At 31.8% G+C, this 12323-nt stretch overlaps 1 protein-coding gene across 1 annotated transcript; it reads left to right on the forward strand.

Annotated features, from left to right (window-relative positions):
* Nucleotides 1-5516: 5516 nt before the first annotated feature.
* Nucleotides 5517-6442, forward strand: LOC112762943 (cathecol O-methyltransferase 1-like). Its single transcript, XM_025808742.2, has 2 exons — nucleotides 5517-5826; nucleotides 6089-6442. Exons 1-2 carry the CDS (start codon nucleotides 5574-5576, stop codon nucleotides 6157-6159), a joined length of 324 nt encoding a protein of 107 aa, XP_025664527.2. The 5' UTR covers nucleotides 5517-5573; the 3' UTR covers nucleotides 6160-6442.
* Nucleotides 6443-12323: the final 5881 nt, after the last annotated feature.

Raw genomic sequence — 12323 nt, forward strand, 5'->3', positions numbered from 1 at the left:
GACCATCTTTTTCGCCACGCTTTAAAAACGTGGCCATACGGCCATATCTCTGTCTATTGCCACGCTTAGGAAGCGTGGCTGTATCTAAGCTTTTTCGCCACGTTTTTCAAGCGTGGCCAAATCTCCTCTACTACCATGCTTTCGCCACGCTTTAAAAGCGTGGCCATATTTGGTCTACTGTCACGTTTAAAAAGCGTGGCCAGATCTACCATATCGCCACGCTTTTACAGCGTGGCCGTATTTGGTCTACTGTCACGCTTGAAAAGCGTGGCCAGATCTACCCTATCGCCACGCTTTTACAGCGTGGCCATATCTCTGCCTATCGCCACGCTTTAAAAGCGTGGCCGTATTTCCCACCTATAGCCACGCTTTTACAAGTGGTAGTTTGTAAAAAAGCGTGGCAAACAAAAAGCGTGGCAATAGGCTGTAAAAAGCGTGGCGATAGAGCAACCGCCACCCTTTGATAGGTCACCCTTTCAAAAGCGTGGCGGTAGCTCAAAAAGCGTGGCGAAAAGCTATCGCCACGCTTTTTTGAGCTTTTCGCCACGCTTTAAAAGCGTGGCAAAAAACGTGTTTTCTTGTAGTGTATGCTCGATCTGCAGGCCGAGACAAAACTTAGTCTTTCCAAGATCTTTCATCTCAAACTCTTCTTTTAGAGTTTTTATAATTGTTGGAATCTCTTCAGGAGTCCTGATAATATTTAAATCATCAACGTACACAGCAATTATAATGAACCCAGATGTAGTTTTCTTTATGAAAACACACGGGCATATATCATCATTCTTGAATCCGTTTTTGGCCAGATACTCAGTAAGACGATTATACCACATTCGTCTGGATTGCTTTAGACCATATAAAGATCTTTACAATTTGACTAAGTATAACCCTTGCAAATATTCATTGGATGGTTTAGATATCTTTAGTCCTTCAGGGACTTTCATATAGATATCCCGATCTAATGAGCCGTATAAATAGGCTGTTACCACATCCATTAAATGCATATGCAGTTTATGATATGCAGATAAACTGACCAAATAACGCAATGTTATCGCATCCACTACAGGGGAATACGTTTCTTCATAATCTATACCAGGCCTTTGTGAGAAACCTTGTGCCACAAGTCGGGCTTTATAGCGCACAACTTCATTTTTCTCATTTCGTTTTCTCACAAATACCCATTTGTATCCAACAGGTTTTACATCTTCTGGTGTACAGACTAAAGGTCCGAAGACTTCACGTTTTGCAAGTGAGTCTAACTCAGCCTTCATGGCTTCTTTCCATTTTGGCCAATCATTCCTTTGTCGACATTCTTCGACTGATCTTGGCTCAAGATCCTTATTTTCATGCATGATATCTAATGTCACATTATATGCAAATATTTCATTGACAATTGTCTTATTCCGGTCCCATTTCTCTCCTGTAAAGACATAATTTATCGAGATCTCGTCATTTTCAGAATTTTCAGGTACCTGAACGTCTTCTGGCGTTATATCAGAATTTTGGACAACTGCAGGTGTCTTTACTATGTCTTTTTCCACAGGAATATTTACCTCTTTTCTCTTTCGAGGATTTTTATCTTTGGAACCGAAAGGCCTGCCACGCTTCTGGCGTGTATTTGCTTTAGTGGCAATTTGTCCAACTGGGACATCAATTCGAATTGGGGCATTTTCCGCCCTGCCACGCTTCTGGCATGAATTTGCTTCAGTGGCTACTTGTCCTACTGGGACATCAATTCGAATTGGAGCATTTTCCGCTGGTATATACGACTTGGTTATCCTCTTTGTATCGGAAAATGCATCAGGCAATTCATTTGCTATTCTTTGCAAATGTATAATCTTTTGAACTTCTAGTTCACATTGCCCTGATCGAGGATCTAAATACATCAATGATGATGCATTCCAATTAAGTTCCTTTTCAGGAAGCTTATTCTCTCCCCCTAATGTTGGAAATTTTGATTCATCAAAATGACAATCCGCAAACCGGGCTTTAAACACATCACCAGTTTGTATCTCAAGATACCTCACTATAGAAGGAGAATCATATCCAACATATATCCCCAATTTTCTTTGGGGTCCCATTTTGGTGCGATTAGGTGGTGCAATGGGAACATATATCGCACACCCAAATATTCTTAAATGGAAAATATTTGGCTGCGGGCCAAAAGCTAGTTGCATAGGAGAGAACTGATGGTAACTCGTTGGCCTCAAACGAATAAGTGCTGCGGCATGTAAAACTGCGTGCCCCCAAACCGAGGTTGGGAGATTTTTTCTCATAAGCAAGGGTCTAGCAATTAATTGGAGGCGCTTAATAAGTGATTCTGCTAACCCATTTTGTGTGTGAACATAAGCTACTGGATGTTCAACACTTATTCCATTAGCCATACAATAAGCATCAAAATCTTGGGAAGTAAATTCTCCAGCATTATCAAGGCGAATTGCTTTGATTGGATTTTCTGAAAATTGTACTTTTAGTCGAATAATTTGAGCCAGTAATCTCGCAAACGCCAGGTTGCGAGAAGACAATAAGCACAGATGTGACCATCTCGAGGATGCGTCTATCAGGACCATAAAATATCTAAAAGATCCACATGGTGGATGAATAGGTCCACATATATCACCTTGAATCCTTTCTAGAAATTCAAGGGACTCAAATCCAATCTTTACTGTTGATGGCCTTAAAATTAACTTTCCCTGAGAACACGCAGCACAACAAAATTCACTAGTTTTAAGAATCTTCTGGTTCTTTAGTGAATGTTCATGAGAGTTTTCAATAATTCTTCTCATCATGGTTGTTCCCGGATGACCCAATCGGTCGTGCCAAGTTATGAATTCATTTGGGCTAATAAACTTCTGGTTTACAGTGGCATGTGATTCAATTGCACTAATCTTGGTATAATACAACCCAGATGAAAGTGAGGGTAATTTTTCTAATATAACTTTCTTATTTGAATCATGAGTTGTGATACATAAATACTCATGATTTCCCTCATTCATTGTCTCAACATGATATCCGTTTCGGCGAATATCTTTGAAACTCAACAAGTTCCTCCGGGACTTGGTAGATAATAGTGCATTATTTATTATAAATTTTGTTCCTCCAGGAAACAAAATTATAGCTCTTCCGGAGCCTTCTATCACATTGCCTGAGCCAATGATAGTGTTAACATACTCCTCTTTTGGCACAATATGGGTAAAATATATATCACTTTTGAGAATTGTGTGCGAACTTGCACTATCCGCAGGGCATACATCTTCATTATATATCCTTGCCATTTTCTTCAAAAACAAATAATAATAAAATGAGTAGTATGCACAGTTAAATTGAATACTTGATCAGAATTATTTTTTCAAGAAACACTGTACATAAAATAATCTCATATACTAAAATTTTATTTTAAAATTTGACACATTTAATAATTTCAAAATTCATAAACATTAATATTTCATTTTTTATATACATCACATTTGAAACTTAAATACATAGAAAATAAAACTTAACAATAAATTCTTTACATTATTTATTTACATAGATACTTCACAATCTCACATATTAAACTATTCCATCATTGATCAAATGACCAATATTTCCTTCCATAATTTTTCTTGTTATTAAAAGCTTGCCATTTACCTCTTCTGAGGTAATGATTTGCCGCATTTACTTCAGGAAATGGGGCGGCGCCAGCTGGGCGCGCTTCATGATTTTTCAATAACAACTCATTGTTGCGTTCAGCAACAAGAAGGCAAGAAATTAACTCAGAATATTTTTTAAACCCTTTCTCTCGATACTGCTGCTGCAGGAGCACATTTGAGGTATGAAAGGTTGAGAAAGTTTTCTCCAACATATCATGATCAGTTATTTTTTCCCCACACAATTTCATTCATGAGGTGATTCGAAACATTGCAGAATTATATTCATTTATAGATTTAAAATCCTGTAAACGCAAATGCGTCCATTCATATTGGGCTTGAGGAAGTATTACCGTTTTCTGATGATTATACCTTTCTTCAATGTCTTTCCAAAGATCTGCAGGATCTTTTAATGTAAGATATTCATTTTTCAATCCTTCGTCAAGATGACGACGAAGAAAAATCATGGCTTTAGCTTTATCCTTCTGGGATGCATTATTTTCAGCCTTAATGGTATCTCCAAGATCCATTGAATCAAGATGGATTTCAGCATCTAATATCCATGATAAATAATTGTTTCCAGATATATCAGGAGCATTGAATTCAAGATGAGAGAGCTTCGACATAACGAAAATTTGTTACCTGAGTCTTCCTAAAAATTTGATCAGAGTCTCGTGCTGATAACGTGTTATAAAATAACTAAATAAATAAATAAGGAAGAGATAATATAAAATAAAATGTAAATAGAAGACTCTAATATAAATAACTTGATAAAATACTTTATATATTTATATGCAGTAAAGATAGATAAAGAAAAATTATCAATAGTGTATAAAGAGAGAAGATAATTTTATTGTTGTAAATAGAAAGAGAAAGAGAAGTATTTGTAACTGTGTAGAATCTATTTGCCTCGTTCATGTTTTTATAGGCAAATAAATTCAACTATTTAAACTTTATTAATTGTACTTTTCCATGAGAATTTGCTCCTTACATAGGAAATTAGATTCACCCTTAAATGAGCATTCATCCTTATCTATCCATGCTGTAACATCCTCGTGACTTTTTCAAGATTAATTAAACTAATATTAATAAGCGATATATAATTAAGAAAAATAATAATATTATATCTAAAACAACTAATTTTGACTATGAATGAGAAAGAAGATGAACATTGTGAAGTAAAATTATTTATCGTATTGAATGTATTAGAATTCTTCTTAACTTTCGATGTCCAGTACATGCTTCTTTATATATAGGCAGTGACACACTAACTATATAGAGAGAACGCTTTGATTAGTTACAACCAATTAATCAGAATAGAGGGAAAGCTAACCATCAAACTGCTTCTGTAACAAACTAACAAACTCTTACTCATAATATGGTAACTATACTTTATCATTAAAAAGTATTCATAAATAATCATATGTCTAATCTTGTATGATCAAATCCAAATTGTTTAAGAGTAGCTTTAAGAGTTAATTAAATATTAAGTTTGGGGTACTTGTTTTAAACCATACAAAACTCAATTTAAATTTAAAAAATTTATATTCTCATAATGTTATTATAGGTAAAAACACTAGTTACTAATTAGATGAGAATCTAAGCTTTCATAACCTTCTTGAGGTTGAGCAATGTAAACTTGTTCAGTCTAACATGCCATTCAAGAAGATATTGTACAAGTCAAATTAATGCACCACCCAACCTTGTGTAATGGATATGGTGAGCACAATTCTAACTGGTTATGGTGACTATAAGATTTAGGTGTACGGTTAATAATATAAATTAAAATTTAATTTTATTAATAAGATAATTATTTTGGAATAAAGTAGTCTATGCATGATTTACGATAGGATCTTTCTTTTTTTAATTGGTGTGTTTTTAATTATCAGGGGTGAACTGAAAGGAGCAATCTTAGAAGGAGGTATACCATTCAACAGGATTTATGGTATGAATGTGTTCGAGTATGCAAATATTGATCCACGGTTCAACGAGGTTTTCAACAAAGCTATGCTCACATCCTCCACTATATCAATGAAGAGGATTCTTGATGTCTACAAAGGCTTCGACCACATCAATAAACTGGTTGACGTTGGTGGCGGTCTTGGGGCCACTCTCAACTTGATCACTTCCAAATACCCTAATATCCAGGGTGTCAATTTTGATTTGCCTCATGTTATAGAAAATGCTCCCATCTATGCTGGTATATATGATCTACCATTATTTAATTTATTTGTATAATTTTTTTTTAATAAGATGGCTTGTCTACTCTTGAAGTTGATATGATTATTAGAAATTAAGGATGGCATGATGTTACATGAAGCTAGTAGCATGACAGAACGAATTTCCAAGTTTTTTTTTTTTATTGATTTTGTATGCGATCTCTCGTGTTGTATATGTGCTTCGAAATTATGAATATTGCGTTACTAAAAAGAATTGAATGTTATGTTGTTCTATTGTTGCAGGTGTGGAGCACATAGGCGGAGATATGTTCGAGAGCGTTCCCAACGGGGATGCCATTTTTATTAAGGTGTGACTTGTGAGTTTAAAGTTACTCTGTTACTTGCAAATTATTCATCATGAGGCTAGTGGTTGAATTAAATGCAAATAGGCCTTAAAAAATATCTGAAAGACTTGGCACTAATTAAGATTGAGAGAATGATGAAAACACAGGAGAAAATTAATTCTGCAGAATATAGAAACTATGATATTGAATATGTGATTTGTGGACTTGATTACATTATACAATCATGTTATCCGCTTTATATACATGTATAAGAGATTGAGTTGGTGATTGGTCTAAGAGAGGATAACAGAACAACTAACTAACTAAGCACAAAGGGAAATTAGTTAAAACATATATTCTTGAAGGCTTTCTTGATTGTTACGTCACTTGGTCCTTATGCTTCTCCGATGCATTGCTCTTATATCTATCATATCATATACACACTAAAAATTAATAAAAATATTATTTATACACTAAAATTAGTTATCAAAATCATCCATTATGTATTTGTGTATAAATACATGTGTTATGTAGCCTATTTTTAATATATATTTTGTATTTCAATATATATTTTATACTAATAACTAATTTTAATATACATGTAATATATTCAAAAAATTATTTAATAAATTAAATTTTATATATTTGTGTATAATAAATGCGTTATGAACTCATTCTCCATATGTATTTTTTATTTTATATAAAAAAATTATTTAATAGCTAATTTTTTATGTACACATAATATTCGATCACATTAGCATGTCTTAATAAAATTTTTCTCCGAAACATTTACACTAGAAACCGGAGTTAGTGTTAATGGAACAAACTATATACATTATGATTGAGTTGATCCCATAGTTTTTTTAGATTATATTATTTTATTTCTAGAACATACTTCATGATTGAGATGACGAAGAATGCTTGAAGATATTAAAGAATTGCCGGAAGACTATACTGAATGATGGGAAGGTGATTGTGGTAGACAAAGTTCTTCTTGCAGTGCCAGAGCAGACAAATGTTGCTAAGATGGCTTCCAGGTCTGATGTTTTCATGATGATTCAAACGCTAAAAGGAAAGGAACGAACCCACCAAGATTTCATGCATTTGGCCAAAGCATCTGGATTTAGTAGCACAACATTGCTTTGTAATGTATCCAGCTTATGGGTCATGGAGTTCTTCAATCAGTAGCCACACCACAAACTTTCAAATGTCTTAGAAACAAGAGTTAATAATTTAGTTTTGATAAATTTTAAGTTAAATCATCAGTTAGGTCTTTATATCTTTTAGTGTTCTCACAATTGTGTTTAATTTCAATAGATATGAATAGAGATGTTAATTTGGCTCTAGGCTCTCGATTTAGTTCATACCCACACTCTAAAATCTTGATCTTAAATTAATCCTATCTTCTAAAAAGTCTTTTTTAGTCCTAGTTCCCAATAGTTCTTCAATTAAAATGCTAGACTTGATAATCTATGAAGTTAGTCCTAAACTATTTAAAATTTTAGGTTACTGATTGAACAACACCAATCAACTCTAATAATCATTAACCGACCTTCAATTAAAAGGCTAGACTTGCAAGAAGCCTAAGAAGACGATCCAACATTGATGCTCCTTCAGGGTTGTTGGTTCCAATGTGATCCACAATGCCTTTTGCTGAGAGCTTTGCACTTTCGCCTTCTTTTGCTATGATCTCAAATACACCAAGCTCTATGGCTGTCCTCAAAACCATTGGAACCACAACTGATGAACTTGTTATTTGCCTTGCAATCAAGAACCCATCCTCTTGTTCTTGTTCTTGATCATCAATTTCTGGTTTGAGGTAGTACTTTTGGGGTTCCCCATTGGAATCTGATGCAAGGGCCATGTTTGTGTGAGTTTTGAATCGATAGGAAAGTTACTATGAAATAGATGATGATGACGATAATGTAGCTTAAATTGGTCTCCATATATAAATTAAAGTGAACTTATGTAGTAGGTGGAAATTGGAACATCAGATACTACTATTTATGGATGTCAATTGTCGAGTATAAACAAAATTTCTGGTTTATTGCCAATAACGGGTGTTTTTTTTTTTGTTTACCTTTTGCTTGGGTTCATGTGAAAAGCATTTGTATCATTCATAATTATGTTAGCCACTTATTTGTTATTTTAAGGGTTAAGTACTTTTTTCGTCCTTAATATGTTGGATGAAAATCAAAATCGTTCTCGACCTTTTTTATTATTAAAATCATTTTCAACGTTACAAAACGTTATAAAATTATTTTTTTGTCCGCGCTTTACACGGAAAACATATAATAAGATAAGAGCAATGTTATAGGACCAAGTAAATATTATTATTTTTTATTAATATTTAGTCAATAATTTATATTTATATTTATAGAATTTGTACGTATAAACTAATATAGTTTGTACTTATATTTTTTAAAGTTTATAATATGAATTAATAAAATTTATTTGTTAAAATAATTTAATATTTATGTTAGTCAAATAATGACAAAAAATATTAAAAATTGATGATTTTAAAAAGTTTTCATAAGATATATACTTAATTAAATTTTTTTAAAAATTCAAATGAAATTGATTTTAATTGTTAATTATATAATATTCAATGTTGATTTTGCTTTTGTTTACATTATATATTACCAGGCCAGTGTAGTGTTTTTTTATTTTTAATTAACATGTCTCTTAAGGATATATATTAAAATTATTTTTAATAAAATTTTTTAAATTTTTTATTTTAATAAATATATAATAAATATATTAAAAATTTAAACTTTATATTTTTAGTTTCTATAATTTTTTAATTGATAACTTTAATATATATATATATATATATATATATATATATATGTTTTTAAGAAACATGTTAATTAAACACTTTTAATTAATATTATTGGCTTCTATTTATCATGGATCTTTGGTTTACTAACATTAGTTGAATACAATATCAGAAAGTATTTAATTTTGAAATCAGTCTTGTTACATATACAAGTATTTTTGGCAAACAATTCCATACAAGTTAATTCTAACCCAACAAAACCTACCTACATAACGCGCATGTGAAATCATGTCATTCCTCTTCCAACGTTTGTATCCTGCGTTCCTCCTCCTCCTCCTCCTCCTTTGAGTTTTTCCTCCTTTTTCTTTGCGTTCCTTCTTTTTCTTCTTCGCGTATTTTATCCTCTTCATTGTTCTTTTTATTACTGCTGTTGTTCTTCTTATCAGTATAAATAAACCAAAAATTCTTAACAATACACATAAATATCTTAGTTTTACATCGAAATTTACTACAAATACATAAAAATATTTTTTTAGTGCTGCATTTTTTATTTTCTTCTTTTTTTCTTATTTCTTTCTTTCTTTCTTTTAGTTAAATGAATGTAGTAGGTTCATCCTATTCCAAGTAATTTTGCAGTATTATGTGTTTCTTCTTCTTTGTTTGATTTTTTTTGTTTTTATTCTTGTTAAGAGAGTAAAACAATAAGAAAATGATAAATAAAAAAGAAGATAATAATGATAATGATGAAAAGGAAGAAGAAGTAACAAAAGATGAAGATGAGAAAGAGAAAGAGTTTTGAATTATGCAGAACTTATCAGTACACATATACCGAAAATTCTTAACAATAGACATAAATATCTTAGTTTTACACTGAAATTAGCTACAAATACACAAAAATATTTTCTTTAATGCTGTATTTTTTTTCTTCTTTTTTTCCATATTTCTTTCTTTTAGTTGAATGAATGTATATTCATCCTCTTCTAAGTAATTTTGTAGTATTATGTGTTTTTTCTTTTCCTTTATTTGATTTTTTTGTTTTTATTCTTGTTAAGAGAGTAAAACAAGAAAAAACTTAAGAAGGTAAAATAAAAAAAAAAGATGAATAAGAAAAAAAAAAGATGATGATGATCATGATAATGATGAAAAAGAAAAAGAAGCAGCAGAAGATGAAGAGGAGGAAGAGAAAGAGTTTTGAATTATGCAAAACTTATCAGTGTAAATACACCGAAAATTTTTAACAATACACATAAATGTCTCAGTTTTACCCCGAAATTTGCTACAAATACACAAAAACACTACAAGAGACACGCCAAATAGCGGCGGTTTTATTATGGATTTGCTGCGGTTTAAAACCGCCGCGAAACAAAATTCCAGCGGTTCCACAAGCGTTGCCTATTAGGGGGTGGAGATTTGATTTTGCGGCGATTTTGAGAAACCGCTGGCACAACCGCAACAAATCAGATATTCGATTTTGCAGCGGTTGCAGAACCGCCGCTATTTTGCTCAGTGGATTTTAAAAAAATCTGCGGCGGTTTCAAAACCGCCGCAATTTTATACATGAGCTTAAAAAAAACCACATTTATAAACTCATACCAAAGTAGTAGTTCAAATGGGAAGAAGCACCAAATCATTCAACCCTTTATAGTAGTTATAATAAATAACTCAACACTTTATATTTACCACAAAGCCACAAAACCGCCTCTAATGTAAAGGACAAGTGAAAAACCACCGTTGAGGAAAAAACTTTTCTAGTGTAATCCTTTCTCAGGGTAAATACTACTCAATCTTAGAAAAAAAATATAATATATAAATCAAATTAAAACTTTACTGCCCTACTTACAATGAAACATGGTTCAATTGATCAAAAAGTACAAAAAATTTACTTGATATATAAATGACCAATCAGATCATCATGAGTCATGACTCGTCTCTTCACATAATTTATGGAACCACCGCCAAACCTGAAAAGAAATAAAAAATAACTTGCTGAACGAATACATGACACAAAGAACTTCTAAAAACACAAAAGGATGAAGATAAAATATATGAAAATAAAATTGAATCTAACCACGCAAGTACACCAACTTTGTGAGCAGTAACTATATAATTAAATCTAACCAAACAAGTACACTAAGTTAGTGAGGATTTTTCTAAATGAAAAAATGAAAGAAAATTGAAAGAAAATCCTTACCTATCTCCATGCCTTTTTGTTGGGCTAATTCAATAAACTCTTCAACTTTTCTTGATCTAGTGAGTAGCTTGTCTCAAGGTTCTGGAATTATCTATACAAATCTTAAGCCTCTGGATAAAGAGAAATATCTTTGGTCCTAAATATGACATGCAAGAATACCATAAACATTAATTAAGATACAGTACAGTATAAAATATTATGTCCCTTACAAACAGTTCAAAAAATGGCATAAAAACAAGTTAAGCATATATGTATAAATTTCCACTATCAATTTATAAATATACAATTAGACAGACATGTAAGTCTGTGTTGGCCAAGAATATATATATATATATATATATATATATATATATATATATATATATATATATATATATATATATATAGCATATGGATTATAATTATCATGTAACGGTGGCAAAATTTTAAAGAACTAACATGTAACGGTGGTAACCTTTTGATAAACTTTACCACATAGTGATTTGCTTTGATAACAATAGATGAGGATAGTTTGCCTAAAATGGTTTGGCCATTTATGACCCACTAACACATTATTGACAAGAAGAATGCTTATGAAAATTAAAACCCAAAAAGCATGAATCAAAGTTAAGAATAATTATGCTAAAGTAAAGATGATACTCCAAAAATTGTCCACCAAACTTGGATCCACTTCAGATACTGTATGCATGCACCGATATTACAACTTTAATTTTTCAAATTATTGGCCAAAAATTGTCCTAATTGGTTTTCAATTGCTTAAAAATTAAAACGGACTAAATCATATTTAAACCATTCAAAACATTTAAAGCTTCTTGAGATAAAAATGTACTGTTTATTCGTAATATAAACAATATCATATTGTCCCAGTATTTCACCATTGCTCATAAGGCTTTGGGGGCAAAAGTCCTTAGAAGAATGCTTGCAGAAGATTTTTATCAATTAAGAGTGAAGGGTTTAGTAAATGAAGCTTGTAAAGAGGGTGTAGTACTCTAAACATTGATGCACTCACTTGCCATATCTGTATTGGGTCAAGTCTAAAACTAGCACAAAACAAAGATACACAAAAGTCTAAGAAGACAATAATTATGTTTTTCACTTGCTCTAACAACAAAAATGTGTCTATAACAGAATTTCACTTTTGGGTAGTTTTACTTTGACCCGTATTAATCCAATCTGATTTGATTTAGACTAATTCTCTCTAATTAGGATTATTTAGAAAGACAA

The sequence above is a fragment of the Arachis hypogaea genome, chromosome 17 (assembly GCF_003086295.3).
Source record: "Arachis hypogaea cultivar Tifrunner chromosome 17, arahy.Tifrunner.gnm2.J5K5, whole genome shotgun sequence".
In the NCBI taxonomy this organism is placed as follows: domain Eukaryota; kingdom Viridiplantae; phylum Streptophyta; class Magnoliopsida; order Fabales; family Fabaceae; genus Arachis; species Arachis hypogaea.

Excerpts from the sequence above, each read along its gene's own strand:
- LOC112762943 (XM_025808742.2), top strand. The coding sequence starts at position 5,574 with ATGAATGTGTTCGAGTATGCAAATATTGATCCACGGTTCAACGAGGTT. Across the intron at positions 5,827-6,088 it reads AAATGCTCCCATCTATGCTG|GTGTGGAGCACATAGGCGGA; the intron begins GTATATATGATC and ends CTATTGTTGCAG.